General features: G+C 47.0%; 1 protein-coding gene across 2 annotated transcripts in view; it reads right to left on the bottom strand.

Moving 5' to 3' along the window:
• The window catches only part of TNFAIP8 (TNF alpha induced protein 8), a 134,449-nt gene that overhangs the window by 61,202 nt on the left and 53,629 nt on the right, over window positions 1–19,618 (bottom strand). The window contains exon 1 of one of the 2 annotated variants that reach the window (XM_040444301.1): window positions 2,929–3,261. The exons of the other annotated variant lie outside the window; for it this stretch is intronic. Within the exon in view, the coding sequence (XP_040300235.1) occupies window positions 2,929–2,941 (13 nt within the window). The 5' untranslated portion in view covers window positions 2,942–3,261. Of the gene's footprint in view, window positions 1–2,928; window positions 3,262–19,618 lie in introns of those variants that run through there. 2 annotated transcript variants of the gene reach the window in all.

The raw sequence follows: 19,618 nt of genomic DNA, 5'->3' as shown, positions 1-19,618 counted from the left end.
ACTGTAAGACTATAGACATCTTACATTAACTTATGTCCAGAACAAAGGGAGCCTTCCTGAGATTGTAGGTTTCGGGGTTGAACTGCTAGGAAGACCCCAAGGATTTCTCTCCATTATGAAACTGAGGAAGGCATATTTGGTGGAAGGGTCCTCTGAGATAAGAGGTCTGCTCCTTTCTGTGTTTGCCGTGGACGCGCTGAGGGAGGGACCAGGAGGTGCTAACAGAGCTGCCCGGGAAAGCCCACAGCACCTGGCTTCTTCAGGACCACTACACTCGGAAGCCTCAGCCTGCATGTGGTCGCACGTCCCCACAGGGGCAGGCAGGGTGGCAGGAAGAAGGCTGGGTTAAGAGGCACGTTCATCCCAGCCCCGTCTGGCTCCATGAGGCTGGATAGCCACGGAACCTGACCTAACTTCTGTGTCCTAAGTTTCATTTGTCAAATGAGAAGATTAGGCTAGATGGAATGGCTTCTCACCTCACGTCCGGGGAAAGTCCAGTGCGTTATAACTGCCCCCACGGCCCGACTTTATCTGCCCCTCCCCATGTCTCCAGCACATCCGATCAATCCCCTTGCTGTGTTTCAGGAGCACACCAGGACCATTCCCACCTCAGGGCCTTTGTATCTGCTTGCCCCCTGCTTGGAATGCTCTTCCCAGGATAGCCAGAGGTCTAGCTTCCTGATACCTTCAGCAGAGACTAATACCACATTCTCGGCGAGGACACACATTTGCAAATCCTCTCTCTACCCCTGCCACCCCACAAAAATGCACAACCATCCTTACCCCCTATTGTAGATTTAAAAAAATGCTTCCCATCTTAGCACTTAACAGTATCCCACCTACTATACATTTTACTCATTTATTTGTCATCTGTCTTTCCCACCAGAGTGTCAGCATTCCAAGGGAAGGGATTTCTTTATTTCCTTATTTTCTATCTTTCTCTTTCTTTCTTTCTTTCTTTCTTCCTTTCTTTTTTTAAGAGCAGGGGTTTCTATCTGCACCCTTCACTGGTGTATTCCCAGTACCTGGAAGAGAGCCTGATACATTACAGAGATTCAGGAAGTTTTGCTGAATGGATGCAGGCACACATGCGTGGAAGGGAGGAGGGGGGTGTATGGCCCTCTACAGTGTCCTCCAGTCCCAAGGTCTGTGGTGCCTCTGGTGAGGGAGCTCTCCTCTGCCACCGCTGTACTGGGATGGACTCTATGACCACATGAAATAAGCCAACGCAGGGCCAGATGTGGTATGCTTTCATTGTGCTGTACAACTTCTCACATGCTGCTTCCTGCCAGGTACCCCCTGCACCCTCAGTGACACCAGGACCTCCAGACAGTCTGTGAGAAATTCTTTATATTGGGATTCAGCTCCATTTTCTAGAATCAAAACTAGTATCATGGGGGGGGGGGGGGTGCTCATGGTTACACCCATCTCCTTTCTCTAATTCTTTATGTAAAATTCCTTAGCTTCCCTATTGCTAAGATACTGCAGGATGAATTCAACCTGAAGGTACAAGAGGTGGTGGTGCATTTTCACCGGCTCCACTAGATGGCGACATGGCCAGCCTTGTGCGGGCATCCAAGTGTGAAAACCAGCAATACACACAACTCCAGCTCCCCACAAGCCTCTCCAGATCTCCTCCACAAGTACCCCTTGCCTTCTCTTCCCTACTAGCCTGGTTATTTTCAACCCGCTCGCATATGGTTCACGCTCACTCACGGAATACATCTGGCTTAATCACTCCAGCGCTAGAAGCTTCACGTACGCTTCTTCCTTCTGCCAAAAATGCGTTCCTTACCTCCCTTTGGAACTCCCCGCAAAACTCACTTTGTCCGCGAAACCTTCCTGGCCGAACCTGGTGCTGATCTTAACTGCATCTACGCCATGAGATACTGTCACAGGCACGTAAACCATTTTTACATATTTGATAGAATGCGCCTGTGCCCCTGTGCATATATAGAGAAGGGAGACAGTGAATCACACGCACAGCTCTGGGCATCTGGTAGGCAAATGCACATTTAACATAAATGACGTGCAGGTGACCACTTCCGTACAAAAGAAGTCCTGTCTCTGAGAAATTGCACCAGCTGCCAAGGTTCCATTAATGGGCCAAGAATCTAGATATACTAATGCCCGCCTATGTCTTCCAATTTCTGATTCCTTCTCTGTATTCAGTGTAAGCTCCAGAAAGCCTTTTGAGCAGAAAAATTTTAGAGAGACTTCACCAAATATCATGCACAGACTTGAACAAATGTGTAAATCTGTATGTAACTTTAAAGGCTATTTAAAATGCTCTATTTCAATGCTCAAAAACTCTTGCAATTTATCTCAAAAATCAAATTAAGGCTACGTGTAGCAGCTTTAAATATGGCTGAAAATGAGCCTAAGACATGTTTTAAAAGGCCACGAGCCTATATGTATGCTGGGTAAAAGTGTCGATTGGCCGTTAGGGAGAATGGTGACTGCAGAAACAGTCTGACAAACGTACACAACAGGAGAATAGAAATAAACACCCATGTGTTTGCAGATCACTGGCCAATGCACTGGGAACTAGAGACGTCCTGCAGTTAAGCAGATGGATAAGGCACAAGGAGAAACTTGAACTGAAAAAGCTAAGCCACCTTCTCAGAGTCCCATTTCTGAAGCATTTCCATCCTTCATTTGTTTACAGACGAAACCATCTACATGCAAACTTCAGATGCCATTTTTTCCACCTACACTATTTCATACCTCCATCAGCTCAACACCAGGGCCCCACACCCAGTTGCAGAAAAAAGAAAAGCAGTGATTTGTTCGACACAACCACTTTACAAAGCCGCGACCAAATGTTATTCCCTTGCAGACAGCAACACCACATTACTTAGTCATCTGAACATTCTGCCAAATTCCAACATATTACACCAAGTTAGTCTGAGGGCACTTTTAACTCACCTAGTTTCAGCATTTCCCGCCCCCGTCCTCGGTCAGAAGGACGGCTTCACGGCGTCTTGGTAGTCACAAAGACCAGAGGAACATACACGGCCACTCTGTTGATAGGGATTCTATGGTAACTGTATTGCCTTCAGGAAGAGTCAGCCTTCCCCCGAGAATAATTCCAAAGAATTTATACCATTCTTTAAAAAAAAAAAAAATCCACCATACGTTTACCAAACAAACGCACAGAAGACACTGGTCAACAGCAGTCACTTTAAAAGCTGTCTTGCTTGTTATTCTGGGAGCTGGGTTTCGTCACCTGTAGTGGAATGCATTATGGAGCCTTTAATTGTGAATCCGGAGAGGTCTCCACATCCACAATGGGAAGGGACTGGTTGCTGCCTGCACTGGCGGCCCATAAACTGTGTCTACACAGAAACCCAGGGATTACCTGTGATAGGCGAACAGGAGATAATTTCAAAATCAAGCAGAAACAGGAAGTCTAACGTTTCAACATGCTAGAAAAGAAGAGCCAATACTTAGAAAGAAAAAAAAAGGCAGCAGTTAGATGCCTGGGGGGAAAAGAAAAATGACACAAAAGAAAAAAACCAGTTCATTCCTACCTGGCCGGTATAAACATGAATGTCTATTAATAGTAACTGCTGCTTAGACATATTCTTGTTCTAGGTAGAAGTGGAGAACAGAGTTTGGACAATGTTGTGACTTAAAACCATTAGTCTTCTGCTTTTGAAAAAATAGAAGGTCTTTATTTTTGTTTAAGATTTTTTTTTTTAGTTTATTTATTTATTTTGAGGCAGGGAAGAGGCAGAGACAGAGGGAGGGAATCTCAATCAGGCTCTGCATTGTCTGTGTGGGCGGGACGCAGGGCTCAAGCTCATGGAACCGTGAGATCATGACCTGAGCCAAAATCAAGAGTCAGATGCTTAACCGACTGAGCCACCCAGGTGCCCCCAAAAGAATATAAGGTCATTATAAAGAATGTGTGGGTGACTGTATCCAGGCACACACAAGACACACATGGACATATATAAAGATACATGCATCTATATTATCTAATAGTCTCTTTAGAAGCTTATTGATTTCCCTGTACATTTGATAATCGCTACTACCCACAAATTGTTCCCTTATCTATCCCCACTGAGCAAGATTCTACCAGTCCTGCAAGGCCCAATTCCAAGTGCACTGCCTCAATTGAAGACTTTGAGCATCCCAACTAGCATGCATGATCTCATCCTCTCCCCTTTTATTTTTTTAATGCTTATTTATTTTTGAGAAAGAGAGAGAGAGAGAGAGAGAGAGAGAGAGTGAGAGCAGGGAAGGGGCAGAGAGAGAGGGAGACACAGAATCCGAAGCGGGATCCAGGCTCTGAGCTGTCAGCACAGAGCCAGAAGTAGGGTTCAAACTCACAAACCATGAGATCATGACCTGGGCCGAAGTCGGAGGCTTAACTGACTGAGCCACCCAGGAGCCCCTCAGCCTCTCCCTTTAACCCCCATGGCACCTCAGTTCAACTTCCTTGGTAACACATTCCGGGTACCTATCACAGGTTGTCTGTGAATTACCTTTAGGGGCATACCTGTCTTATTCCAACTACACAGTAGGTTTCTTTCTTTCTTTCTTTCTTTCTTTCTTTCTTTCTTTCTTTCTCTTGTTTTCTAAGTTAATTTATTTGGAGAGAGAGAGGAAAGAGAGAGAGAGAGAGGGTGCACACAAGCACACGCATGATTGTAGGAGGGGCAGAGAGACAGAGAGAATACCAAGCAGGCTCCACACAGTCAGCATAGACCCCAATGCGGGGCTCCATCTCACAAACCTGTGAGATCATGACCTGAGCCAAGATCAAGAGTCAGTCACTTAACTAACTGAGTCACCCAGGTGCCCATACACGGTAGGTTTCTTGATTTTATTTTTATCCTCCATAGCAATAACACTGTCTTGAGCCTACCAGAAACTCAGCAAAAAGGAAGCCAAGTGGAATGCAATGGACAAATATGCTGGAGTCTGCTAGGCCTGGTTCACAGTCCAGCTATGCCACTTTCTGGGTGTTTCTTGTTTTGTTTTGTTTAATGTTTATTTTTGAGAGAGAGAGACAGAGTGAGAATGAGAGAGGGGCAGAGAGAGAGGGAGACAGAGAATCCGAAGCAGGCTCCAGGCTCTGAGCTGTCTGCACAGAGCCCAATGAGGGGCTCGAACCCACGAACTGTGAGATCATGGCATGAGCCAAAGTCAGACATTGAACTGACTGAGCCACCCAGATGCCCTGCCACTTCCTGGTTTTATAGTATTGCAAGTTACTTCACCTCTCTGAGCGATTTTATTCTCATTCAAATAAGAATAACATCATCTACCTCACAGAATCCCTATCAGGACGTAAAGAGAACCACGGGATGTACAGTGAGGGATTAAATAGCAACGAGCATTATTGTTGACCTGAATTATAAACCAAATGCCTACTACTAATTCGGAGAGGAGCCTGAAAGAGATACCAAATCAATGCCAATTTACAAACACATTATCCATTACTTATTTTCTTTATAGCCTACATTATCATGTGACTACCTCATGATGGTTCGAACTTTTACACCTTAGAAACCATCCTTCTTCATTCCTTGTGTTATGTCCCCAAATTCTCACTGGCCCGTTAATGCCATGACCACTTCATCAGAGACTAAGAGTCAGGGAAGATGCCAAGATACTATTCCTCTTGGAAGTCCAAGATTCTAATCACTAGGGGGGCACCCAGTGGCTCAGATGGTTAAGCATCCAACTCTTGGTTTCAGCTCAAGTCATGATCTCATGGTTTAGGAGTTTGAGACCCACGTGAGGCTCTGCGCTGACAGTGCGGAGCCTGCTTGGGATTCTCTGTCTTCCTCCCTCTCTGCCCCTCCCCTGCTCCCACACTCTCTCTCAAAATAAATAAATAAACATTTTTTTAAAAAGATTCTAATCCCTACAACCTTGCAGACACTAACGCATTGGCAATTCCAAGCTACACAGTTTTTGTAAAGAGCAGAAATACCACGTCTCAACAGAGGAACTGTTCTCTCATGTTTCCTTAAAATACTACCTTGGTGGTAGCTGCATGGCTACGTGGCTGCCAAGAACCACTCTGTCCACTACTGCTGGAGAGGAGAAGCAGCACCGTGAAGGGGAGGGAAGACTGGAGGAAGAGGCGTACAGAATCACAGCGGCCAACATGGCGGCAGGGCCCTGTCGCACATGCTCCAGGCATAGTCAGGGAGGGCCAATTTCTGCTTTTGGAGAAAGCTCTCCAGCAATGGAGAATAAAATCAACACATCGGGATGGGTTACAAACTAGACAAGGGGGGCATATCCTTAAGACATCCCTCCCTCTTCTCTCCCTTGAGACCAGAATGCCTTGATCTTATAGGCTCGGATCCATTCAAAGTTTGCTGCTTCAAGAAGTCCCAGCATCTGTAGTTAAAATATTCAGCTCACTTCCTTCACTTGGGAAGAAAGAACCACAGAACTAAAGATGAGGAAGATTCATGGAACAAAACAGCTTTATGTAAAACAATATCAAACCTGCTTGGGATTCTCAGTCTCCCTCTCTCTCTGCCCCTCCCCCACTTGCGCTCTCTCCTCTCTCTCAAAATAAATAAATAAACAAACTTACAGAAAAAAAAAAAGCTTTAAGGGACTCCTGTGTGGCTTCGTTGGTTGAGTATGCGACTGTTGGTTTCAACTCAGGTCATGATCTCACAGTTCATGGGATCGAGCCCCACATGAACTCTGTGCTGACAGGTGTGGAGACTGGGATTCTGTCTCCCCCTCTCTCTCCAGCCTCCCCCACTTACACACTCTCTCTCTCTCTCTCTCTCTCTCAAAATAAATAAACTTAAAAAAAAAAAAAGCTGTAAGGGGCGCCTGTGTGGCTTAGTTGGTTATGTATCCCGCTCTTGGTTTCAGCTCAGGTCATGATCTCGGGGTTTTGTGAGTTTGAGCCCCATGTCAAGCTCTGTGCTGACAGTGCAGAACCTACTTGGGATTCTTTCCTTCTCTCTCTCTCTGTCTTCTCCCACTGGTTCTCTCTAAATAAATAAATAAATAAATAAATAAATAAATAAATAAACTTAAGAAAACAACATCTAACTCTTTTCAGTTGCCTTTGTAGCTATGAATACAGCTCTTGTATGCTTTCTTAGGACTTGCAAATTAAGCCACTCAAGGTCGATTCAAGGACCAACAACTGTGGTGGTGTCCCAAAGCTGGAGCATCACTAATTCAGAGAGGAGCCTGAAAGAGATACCAAAAGAGATACCTGCTCTGAGGCAGGGAAGGGAGAGGACACAGCCCTGGAAACTCTGCCTGGGGGCCCAGGGACCGAGGAATCTGTCCAGATCCAGCTTTGCTAGGGAATGCACAGGACATCTTTTCTGGTGAGCACAGCTCTGCAGCTGAAGCAAACTTCTCAGCACCCAAACGCCTGCAGTCACCCGCTCCTGGCACTGCTGATGACAGAAGCGCTCTGGAGTTTCACCGTGATCCTAAATAAGTCATCGTTAGGCAAGCCTGGGTCCATCTATGAGATCTGCAGCCACATGACAGTGGCAGGTAGAAAACCAGATTCTCTTCTTGGGTATGCATGTGCTCTGTGCTATCTAGGCATCTCAGAGCAAGGCACTATCACTGAAATCATTTCACTGTCCCCACACCCAGGGAAAGTGGGTGGCAATCCCAATTTCCAAAGAGACTGGCAGAGCTAAAGAGGTTAAGCAGCAGTCAACAGGACGTCGCAAGCCCTGCCCTCCCAGAACAATCTCTGGAGCACACACCATCTCTGGCCTAGTTTCATCGACTGCTCATGACATACCCCCGCGAACAAGATTGCCTGACAGTCACCCACATCCTTATCAGCAGCACATTCATCACCAGAGCATTCGTGAAATTGGTGCCTGCATGAAAAAGATACCTGCATTTGTTTCCTTCATCCGATTTTACAGCCTGAGAGACAGAACTGGAAATGTCTACAGAACACCTTGACCTTCATGCTCTGGCCTTTCCAAGACGCTCCCTAGTCCCTGGGATATGCTACCATGGCTGCCACGAAGAATGATGACCCTGTCCCCGCCTTAGGTCCTCTCCAGACCTCCTCTCCTCTGCCTCCTCCAGCCACCTCAACTCTTTCAGCAGCCTCCCTAAAGTCACGGCCCCAAATAATTTGACTTGCTTCCCTTTGACCCTCCTCTCCTCTTCAAGGAGGAAGCAGTCATGGGCAAAGCAGGGCTGATCGGGAGTTATTCTAGAAGAGTGAGTGCCCCAGCTTGGGAAGGTACTCCAGAAGCATTGCACAGATGCTGTCGCAGAGACGGCGGGAGGTCGGACTCACCCTCTCTCACCAAAGGAGGTTTGCACCGGCAGAGAAGCCCGTGGTTTGTGCCTAGACAAGTCTGCGAAAATCTCGCCGGTGTCCGGCACCCTCTCGATGCCAGCGAGTGTGTGTGATGTCTTCCCTATGTTCACCCGGTCCTCACCAAAACCTCAGGAGGTGGGCACCCTGCTGTCCAGGTCACAGGTGAGGACAGGGAGTTCCCTAAATGTAACATGCCTGCTCAGGGCAGTGCCAGCCTGTGAACCCAGGTATGTCCTGAGCCAAATCTGTTGGCTTTTTTCTCTTAATATCGTATCACGGAAAGCATAAATAGGTCAGTGTCTAGAAAATAAAAAGAACACCTGCTAACCCACCTTTCAAAGCCAGGAAAGTGGCAAGTGAAACAGGGTGAGTTGGAGCTGTGGTGGGGGAAGGGGCAGCGCTGGCATCAGAACAGGACTGGGAAGGAGATTTCTCAGATCTGTTATGAGGTCTGCTGCCGTTCACAGCCTCCCCCAGAAAAGAGCTGCAGAAAAAATAAGTTGCGGGGTTGGGGGGGGGGGGGGCCTGGGTGGCTCAGTCGGTCAAGCATCCGACTTCAACTCAGGTCATGATCTCCTGGTTCATGAGTTCAAGCCCTGCATCGGTCTCTGTGCTGATGGCTGGAGCCTGGAGCCTGCTTCAGATTCTGTGTCGCTGTCTCTCTCCGCCCATTCCCCACTTGCACTCTGTCTCTCTCTGTCTCAAAAATAAACAAACATGTTTAAAAATTTTTTTTTTAAAAAGTGTGGGAAGGCAGATCTTTCTATCAGATCGTATGTAGTTTCTATGGTTTAAGTATAAATTTTATAAAATGCTACTCAGAGCCCCCACCCCTGCCAAAAACACAAAAAGAAAAAAACCACCACTTTTGTTTCTTAAAATTCACACAACTTCAGGGATGGCAAGACCTCTGATATCATCTAACGTTTCTTCACAAGCAAAGAAAATGAAGCAGCCTGGTGTACCTGAGTGGCTCAGTCGGTTAAGCATCCAGCTTCAGCTCAGGTCATGATCTCAATGTTCGTGCGTTCTAGCCCCATGTCGGGCTCTGTGTTGACAGCTCAGAGCCCGGAGCCTACTTCAGATTGTTTCTCCCTCTCTCTGTGCCCCTCCCCCGCTCATGCTCTGTCTGTCTCTCCGTGTCTCTCTCTCTCAAAAATAAGTAAACATTAAAAAAAAATGAAGCAGCCTGAGGAAGCTGAAAGCCGTGCCCCAAATCACACCGCTAGGCTGGTTAGCTGTGCAGCTGTGGTGAGAACGGGATCCTAGGACTTCAGAATGAGCATTTATGTCTGTCTTCCTCAGACACAAAGCCCTATTCGCACCAGCACCACCCATGAAAACACTAAGATCAGCATTTACAAGGCAAAAAACACTGAGCGTCTGCTGCAGTAAATATGCTGGCACTTGAATGCAGCTTCCTTTCTGTTGAAATGCATATAAACGGAGTCCTGACACTTTATAGCATTCTTCCACTGCAAACCCGCATGTAAAACTGAGCAGGATCCCTAGTGATAAAATACTGAACTAATGAAAGTTTCCATTTGCCAAGGAAAAACGCTCCAATTGCCGAGTCAATTTCTCTATAAATTTCTAGTATTTCTAGTTAATAGGCAACATCTGATATTTCCCGAGCTGAATTCCTCAACGTTCCTCCACTGCCAAACCCAATTATTTTCCCCTCTGTTTTAACCTCTCTGGGTTCCAACACTACCATATTTGTGGTCACTGCTGATTCCGCTCTCAGCTTGATGGTCACTCATTCACCAAGTCCTGCTGCCTTCCCACCATGCTTTGGCTGTTTTCATCTCATTTTCATTGGGATGCTGTTAAACTCCTGCGTTAAAGGGGGCACAAGGTGGCTCCTTCCTTCCTTCCTTCCTTCCTTCCTTCCTTCCTTCCTTCTTTCGAATGTTAATGTATTTATTTTGAGAGAGAGTGAGTAGAAGAGGGGCAGGGAGAGGGAGACAAAGAATCCCAAGCAGGCTCCATGCTGTCAGCACAGAGCCCCATGCGGGACTCGAACTCATGAACCATGAGATCATGATCTGAGCCAAAATCAAGAGTCAGATGCTTAACTGACTGAGCCACCCAGGAGCCCCAAGGTGGTTTCTTGAAAAGACAACTTTCCAGGGGATGCCAGCACACAGTTCCACTCACCCTTCTTCCTTCAGAGAGAGAGCTTGGTCATTATGTAGTTTTTTTCCCTGTGGCTATTTTCAAACCTAAAACACTGACATTCAAAAACTTTTCAATTTGGAGAATAATCCGAAACTACAGCCACATATTGAGTAAAATTTCCCAGATATTCCCCTTCAGGAAAACACACATGGGGTTTGCCCGTTTGCAGGGAAAGGGTGCTGTGTCACCCACTTCAGGGTGACATATGTCCCCAGAGTGCCTGTGCACATGCAGCCAACACACAGCCACCTGTCCTCCGTACCATCTTCCTCAGCCTCACAACTGAACACGTTTACCCAACGGCAAGCTGACACCACTCCTTCCACGTGTGACTGGGAGTGGACACGGTCAGCAAACTACCTCTAATCCCCTGGGGAGAGGCTGGAGCCCCATTTCCCCTTTCCATTGGGCTGTCAGATGAGAAGGGGGCCATGGGAGCCCAAGACCCCTATCCTGTGATATATTTCTGGTCCCCCTGCTCTATGTTCTCATCACCCGAGGTTCTTCAGGGCAAAGGAGGGCACATGAGCGGGTTCAATCTACACAGTGCTCACTGGTCCAGCAAAGGGGTGGACCCAGACTAGATTCGTATGCTTCCTCGCTCCATAACAGCTTTCTCTTGTGGGGCTCCGTATCTCACCTACCCACTGGTCATTCAGACTCTGCGTCACTGCGGACCCCTCGCTCCCCCTACCCTCCCCCAAATCCTCCTGTTCCGCCCTCCCCAACTGCCCCTCTGGCCTTCCCTGTCACCCCAGGTGTCATCCTCTGGACTGAACTTCCTTCTCCTTCCACTTAGTCACCCTCGCAGGTTATCTTCCCCAAGTGCAGCTCTGTCACCTTAACACCACCACCTGTGCCAAGAAGTACATTTAAAAGGTGCTTCCACATCGTCACTTACCATGTCGCCCTCTGGGGGGCCACGTGCAGTGCTTCCCTGCTGCTCATGGGTCAGAGTCCACACTGGCATGTCAAGGTTTCAGGTGGCCCTGAATCCTGGCCGCAGAGTACTTCCCATGGTCCTCCCACTGGGCCTCCGCTCACCCCCATGCCCTGGCCCCTTGGGTCCTTTCCACCATCATCAATTACAGAGCCCGAGGCTTAGCTCACGCGGGGCCTGGGTGATGCTCGGAGCCAGTGGTCAGCTCTGACTTCTGTCTCCCTATGCCACTCGGAAGTTTTGTACAGCATTCAGCACATTTTGCTCCAAGGGATAGCCCCTGCTCTGCACATTTCCTTATCCACACTACACTGCACATTTTTGGACGTCAGGGAGACTTCTCCATTCATTCAACAGAATCAACCCGCATTTATCCAGTACCTACTGCATGCGAGGTACGGATTTAGATGCTGGGAACACGGTGGGGAGGAGAATACATGAGGAAGCCTGAGCTACAGAACTGACTTTCAATGGTGGGGGGAAGAGATGGCAGCCAACAAAACACACAAATAATTAAAGGACAAGATGGTGGGGTGTCTGGTGGCTCAGTCGGTTCAGCATACGACTCTAGATTTCTGCTCAGGTCATGATCTCGGGCCTGGTGAACTCTAGCTCCACATCAGGCTCTGTGCTGATAGCATGGAGCCTCTTTGGGATTCTCTCTCTCCCCTCTCTCTCTCTGCCACTACCTTGCTCATGCTTGTTCTCTGTCTCTCAAAATAAATAAGTAAATAAATAAATCTTAAAAAAATAACCATAGTCCATGCCTGGATGGCTGGACAATGGAATTAAAAAAAGAAAAAAGAGGGGCGCCTGGGTGGCTCAGTTGGTTAAGCGGCCGACTTCGGCTCAGGTCATGATCTCGTGGTCCATGAGTTCGAGCCCCGCGTCGGGCTCTGTGCTGACAGCTCAGAGCCTGGAGCCTGTTTCAGATTCTGTGTCTCCCTCTCTCTGACCCTCCCCTGTTCATGCTCTGTCTCTCCCTGTCTCAAAAATAAATAAAACGTTAAAAAAAAAAATTTAAAAAAAAAAAAAAGAAAAGAAAAAAGAAGCAGGGGGTGGGGTTGCATCTGGGTGACTCAGTAGGTTAAGCATCTAACTTCGGCTCAGGTCATGATTTCACAGTTCGTGGATTCGAGCCCCACATCGGGCTTTGTGCTGACAGCTGGGAGTCTGCAACGTGCTTCAGATTCTGTGTCTCCTTCTCCCTCTGCCCTTCCCCCACTCATGCGCTCTCTCTGTCTCAAAAATAAAAACCAAAAAAAAAAAAAAAAGGACAGATGGTGAGCAGTGGCAGACTGGAAACAAACGGGGTGTGATGGAGACCACCCTGGCAGAGGTGGCCTCAGAGGACAATGCCAAGAGCCAGAGGAAGAGCAGGCTAGGCAGTGGGACGAGCAGGTACTCCAGCCAAAACAGGACAATGTCAGCACGCTTCGGGGGGGAAAGGGGCAGAAAGGGGGCCGGTGTGGCCACATGGGGGAAGCATGGGGGAGATGGGTGTGGGGAGCAGATGGGAGTCAAGCATGGGCCAGCACAGACAGTGCCATACAGGACATGGTGAGAAGTTTATATTATACGGTGGGAATATAAAGCAGGTCAAATTGTCTGGAAGGCAAAGTGGCAATAAAGATCAAAACCTGAAAACTCCACACGCCCTTTGAGCCACTTCCAAGAATACCTCCAATGAAACAGGGACAAGTGTGGGCAGCTGTAGTACGAGGGAGTTGTGTGGGGTTCTAATAATGCCAGAGCCTGGAAACAGCCCCGCTGTCCAAACGGAGGATCGGCTGAAGTGAATTATGGCACGTCCGTATAATGGCATGTAATAGTCTTTCAAAAGGATCGTGTCAAGTAATTAATAAGATGGGAACTCTTCACAAAGGCTACAAAGCAATATATAAAAGAAATTTTATTAAGTACCATATAATTTTTGTAGAGAAAAACTAGAGGCATACAGGAAAAAGCCTGGAGTGGTATTCACAAACTTTTTTTCTGGGTGGTGAAATGAAGGAGTATCTTTTTTTTCTCCCTTCCCCCTCGCTCCCATTTTTCATTTTTTGAGTCAAATTGTAGTTGATAGATATATGACACAAGCATGTGAAACTTTTGCAATAAAGATTTTAAAAAGTTTTTTGTAGGGGCGCCGGGTGGCTCAATCAGTTAAGTGGCTGACTTCGGCTCAGGTCACGATCTCGTGGTTTGTGAGTTCAAGCCCCACGTCAGGCTCTGTGCTGATGGCTCAGAGCCTGGAGCCTGCTTCAGAATCTGTGTCTTCCTCTCTCTCTGCCCCTCCCCTGCTTGTGCTCTGTCTGTCTCTCTCCTCTCAAAAATAGATAAACATTAAAAAACTTAAAAAAAAAAAAAAAGCTTTTTGTTTTTAAAACCTGTGAGTGATAAGAAGGTAGAGCAGGGTGGATATCCTAGGAGATCACAAAAATAAACAGAGGTTGCTGATCCAAAGACGGGTCAGGGCAATCTTCTGTCTTAGGGAATCTTCAAAGCAAAACAGAAAACAAACCAGAAAAACTCCCTAGAACTTAGGGCAGGAAGTGTGTCATTCTCTTCTGGCTTACCCTCTGACTCAGCACTGACGGTTGGTCCCTCCAATCCTCATCCTGAGGAGGTCACAGATAAGAGTTGTTGGTTTTTTTTTTTTTTTTTAAATGTATTTGTTTTGAGAGAGAGAGAAAACATGTGAGTGGGGGAGGGGCAAAGAGATGGGGAGGAAGAGAGAGAATCCCAATCAGGCTCATACCGTCGGCACAGAGCCCAAAGCCAGGCTAGAACGCACGAACCATGAGATCAAGACCTTAGCCAAAATTGGATGTTTAACCACCTGGGCCATCCAGGTGCCCCCAGGTAGGAGTTTGAAGAGGACGGAGGGGGGAAACCTCACCCAGTAAATAGCTCCCAGCCCCGCAGGCAAAGTCTGAAATACAGACCAGGGTCTTCTAAAGAAAAAACCCTTCCTCATTCTCCTTTAGATTCTTGACAACGGAGACCGAAAGTCCTATGTATATCACTACAAGTTAAACATGATTAAGTTCTTGTCTATTCCTTTTAAATAAGATCAACTTAAGATAAGACCAAGGCACACTGTGTTCTAGCCTCCTTCCCAGACAGGTTTAAAAAATTCAATTAACAGTTCAGACAAGTCACAGCAAGTCGCAGGTATTTGGAGCCTGGCTTACGCATGCTTGAAATCAAGTTCACCACAGAGGCGCATGCCGTGGCCAGTCTGCCTCCCCGCTCGCCACTAGGTCATGAGGGTGGTTTGCTTTCTCTGCCCTGTTTGGCAGCCTCCTAAGCACAGCACTCAATGGCCATTCAAAGAGCACAGATGATTTGCTAGAAGATGCCCACAAACTTCTCTTAGTTCCATGGTTTTTTTTTTTAAATAACCCCCTGGAAACTACAGAGCTGAGGGGAAACACATACCCAGGACTACTGAACAAAAGAGAAAAAATTTGTTTATGTTTATTTTGAGAGACAGTGCGAGAGAGTGAGCAGGGGAGGGGCAGAGTGAGAGAGAGAGAGAGAGAGAGAGAGAGAGAGAGAGATTGAGAGAGAGAACCCCAAGCAGGCTCTGTACTGTCAGCACCGGGTCTGATGCGGGGCTTGAACCCATGAACCATGAGATCATGACCTGAGTTGAAGTTGGATGCTTAACCGATTAAGCCACCCAGGTGCCTCAAAACAGAAATTTTTGACTCTGGAAAACTTTCAGTTTTTAAGGCAAGGCAAATCAGAACTGGGGGACAAGGACAATTACAATCCAGGGCTATCACCTTCCCACATTTACTCAACAAATATCTATTGAGGTCTTACTGTGCCCCATGGTGGCCCTGAGGATTCATGATACACAAGGGGCCAGAGGAGGTTCTGTGTGTGTGCTGGGGTGATGGGATGGGGGTGTGGAAGGAGGGAAGCAGATACTTCCAAGAAATTCCAACAGGTATAGCACCATTGAGAACAGGTTATTAAGGATCCTTCCTATAAGCTCTGTTTAAAAGTTTAGACTCTGTCAAAATCCCAATAAGGCATCTTAGTCAGGAGATGATACAATCAGATGGATATTTTATAAAGACCAATGTCAGCTCAGGAGGCCAGACTGCCCTAGGGGTGGGAGGGGGGTGGGGCACACCGTCTGTCCTTGAAGTCATCTAGGTAAGAGGTGATGGTGGTAGCCTAGTCGTGGTTGGTGGCAGGAAACAGTGAGAAGCAGTATACAGATTCTATGGCTGTGTGTGTGTGTGTGTGTGTGTGTGTGTGTGTATTTTTTTTTTTTTTTAAGTTAATGAGACAGAGAATACTGGAGGGACAGAGAGAGAAGGAGAAAGAATCCCTAGCAGGCTCCGCACCATCATCACAGAGCCCAACATGGGGCTCGAACTCACAATCCATGAGATGATGACTTGAGCTGAAATCAAGAATCGGATGCTCAACCAACTGAGCCACCCAGGCATTCCTAAAGCTACTTAACATTGGTAATGTTGATCATATTGGCAATGGATGGGACATAGTGGGGAGATAGGGGAAGATTCCTTGCAGGTTTCGGGATAGTCAGCTGGATAATCTACTGGAGGAAACTGGGAGAGAAGGTCAGTTCACCTCATTTCACACTGAAATTGAGTTGTCTGTGAGACATTTGTGCTGTGGAACATTCTACAGCTGCACATGCAGGTCTAGAACCTAGACAAGAGATTGGGCTTGAAATATAAATTTGGAAGTCACTGCCATTTAGGGGATCTGAAGGCCCAGGAATGGGTAGGATGGCCGAGGAAGAGAGTAGAGTCAGAATAGCAGAACAGCCAGACCAAGCCCTAACATATCAATATTTAAGGGACAAAGAAGAGGGAGGGGACTTCAAAGGAGATGAAAGGGAACAGAGAGAAGCTAGAAGATAATCAGGAAAGTAGATCATCAAAGAAAAGTCTGTATGTAGAAAACAGGAGCGGTAGGGACTTGACTGAACAGACGAGAAGAGACAGAAGGGTGTCCATCCACCTATCACTAAAATGCTCTATTTCTTCCCATCCTTCTCTATTTTTGGAGTCCTCTGTGAGCAGACAGGGACCCACACAAGAGGGAGCAGAAGAGAGTACATTCTGAGATAAACTTAGCAGTGGATTCTGGCTACAGCCAGCATGGTCCTGCTCACGGGTGAGAAAAGGCGTCAGGAGCCACAGGAGTGACAAGACACGAGGTTCTGAGACCAGGCCTCAAGGAGTGGCACTCTGTTTTTCAGAGTATGTTGGCCATCTATTAGGTACGGGCATGGTTTATGGTGCTGGGATAGAGCAGTGCAAAAAGTTCCACTGAAACAGCTAGAAACACAGCATGTCAAACAGAGATAAATGAGAAGAAAGGACAGAGGGAGGGGAAAGGGGAGCATTCTGGATGGGCCTTCTCCCGGGGCAACATCTGAGCAGAAGCCTGAGAGGAGAATGGGAGACAGCCAAGGAACAAGTGCAGGGGGTAGGGAGCAAGGACCCCCCAGGCAGAGGGAGGGGGGGTGCAAAGGCTCTGAGATAGACACAAGCTTGGAAAGTGTGAGGAACAGCAAGGAGGCAGTGTGGCCTGACAGGACTGAGGGAGGCGGGAGTGTTGAGAGACAAGGTTGGGGAGTTGGGTGGGGCCATGTCAAGGGAGCCTTGTGGCTCATGGTCAGGAGTGCAGACTTTTTGACTGTGATGGGAACACACAGGAGGGTGGGGAGCAAGGAAATCACACAGGGTTTTTTTTTTTTAATGTTTGTTTATTTAGAGGCAGAGAATCTTATTGATTGATTGATTGATTGATTGATTGATTGGCAGAGAATCCTAGGCAGGCTCTGTACTGTCAGCACAGAGCCCCACTCAGGGCTCAAAACCATGACCTGTGAGAGCCTGACCTGAGCCAAAATCCAGAGTCAGACACTTAACCAACCGGATCACCCAGGCACCCCAACAGTCTGCTGGTTTTTATAAGGTCATTCTGACTACATGGGGCGAAGTGGCCGAGGCAGGCCGGCAAAAGCACAAGGGGAGTGATCGTAGCAGAAGTAGGTAGAGGTGGGAGATACATATGTGGAAGGAAAATGGACAGGACTTGCTATTGGATTAGCTGGGTAGCCCCGAGGGAAGGAAGGAACTCAAGAGGTCCCTGGGCTTTTAGCCTGAGCACTGTGTATCCAATGTGTTGACTGAGCAGGGCAATCAAAGGGGACGAGGTTGGGATGCAAAAGGGGGCAGGTGAAATCAAGGTGCCCATCCCTAGAGGAAGGGCAAAGCAGACAACAGAATAATCGAATAACCTGGCACTTGGGAGAGATGTATTACACATATTAATTTGGGAGTCATCACCTGGATTTGGTATCGATTCCATGGGACCTGATAACATCACCTGGATTCTTAATGCTGGCCACACATTAGTGCTGTCAGGTCACAAAGCATAGAAACAAAACATTTTATCAACTGATGTTCATGGCCCTCCCTGGGGATTCTGAATTAATTTGAGTTCTCAGGGCCCACCCACTCGCACATTTTCAGCAGCCCCAAGCCAGGTTAAGAAACACTGCCCAGAGAGTGTGGAGAAGAGTCAAGGATGGAGCTGGCCCACCACAGAATGTAGAGAACTTCCAAAGACAGGTTACTGAGGTAGGTGGAAAACTGGAAGTCGAGAAGGCATTTTAAGAAGAGGGAGGGGTGGATGACGCAGAATAGTGCGGAGGCTCAGGAAGTTGAGGATGGAGACGCGGCCACGGGATTGGTTTCCAGAGGAAGTCTCTGGTGACCTTAACAGAAATGATTTTGGAGCGCGAAGGGCTGAGGAGGGGCACCAAGAAGGGCAGACCGTAGGCAGAGACCACTCTTTTGGGAGTTCCACCAGAGCGGAGAGCAGAGAAGCTGGGCTGGAGCTGGCAGGCTACTTTGGCTTGAGGAATTTTGTTTCTCATTCGCACCTTAAGGCAGTTGATAAAAAAATGAAGATGCTCCCACATGGAGAAAGAAGCCGATGCTGTAGAAGAGGGGGTGTAATTGCAAGAGGATTTCCAGAAGATGGGAGAGAAAAAAAACCACTGGGCACCCTGAACTCTTGAATCTGAAATTTCCCTTCAGAGGCTGGTGTCTTCACTGTTTACTTTTCAGGGGATATAATATGTCCTAAAAAATCACAGAGTGGCTGGACTGGAAAGGAACATAAAGATCATCTGGTCCAATCCTCATTTTCAGGTCCGCTCAAATTCCTATGTTCTGTCCCATTCGTGGTCTTTCTGACATCCTCCTTTGGAAGGGAATTCGTACACCTGACCCACTTCATCGTTCCATCCACCCCTAGTATCCACTAAGCCATAGTTCATGAACTCTTTGCACATTCCCCGAAACGAGCCAGAATCTGTTTTCCCATATTCCAATCTATTGGCTCTAGTCATGTGCCTTCCAGTTATGTGTCTTTCAAACATTCTGAACTATGAACTCTTGCCCCACCCTGTGAATCCCATATTCCCAAACCAGTTATTTTTTGCGTGTATGGAAAAACAGCTTCCCATTCTAGAAAATATGTAGACAGGGTTTACCAATCCACTTAGTTGGTCTCCATTACGATAAAGGTATAGACAAACATACTGCAATAAAAGTTATACCAATATATATACGAATAACCCGCAACAGCCATGACTGTCCAAGAAACCAAAATTTGTACTTCAAGATTCGGGCTTCACCTACTCAGTCCTTAAGCACTAATTTGATTCTCATCTTAACCACCTGACCCCAATTCCAGAGAACAATACCCCCCCCCCAACACAGACAAACACACACACACCCCACATATACACACTCACTCAGACCCTGAGGTAGGAAAATATTTGACCAATTATTATTAAGCACACCTGTTATGAAGCAAAAACTTCGTATTGGTTCTCATGACAATTAATTGAATGTTAGGAAAAAAATCTCTACACTGTAAACATGGATTAATTTCCTGAATACTTCATACAACAAAAACTTCAAAGGCAGAGGAAAAACTTGAATGTTTACACATGCAAAGAGAACTTTTTAAAATGCAATTATAAATTAAGTCAAAAGCACAGCTATAAAAGCCAGGCTTGACTTAGGGAATCATCGCTAAAACTCAGTGAAGAAACAGGATACATTATTCCAACACTGACGTTTCGAATATTCACGCCAAATATCACATGAACTGTTACT

The sequence above is a fragment of the Herpailurus yagouaroundi genome, unplaced genomic scaffold (assembly GCF_014898765.1).
Source record: "Herpailurus yagouaroundi ecotype Mexico unplaced genomic scaffold, PumYag 192, whole genome shotgun sequence".
In the NCBI taxonomy this organism is placed as follows: domain Eukaryota; kingdom Metazoa; phylum Chordata; class Mammalia; order Carnivora; family Felidae; genus Herpailurus; species Herpailurus yagouaroundi.
The sequence above is the reverse complement of the archived record's forward strand: the minus strand, read 5'-3'. Positions and strand labels throughout refer to the sequence as shown.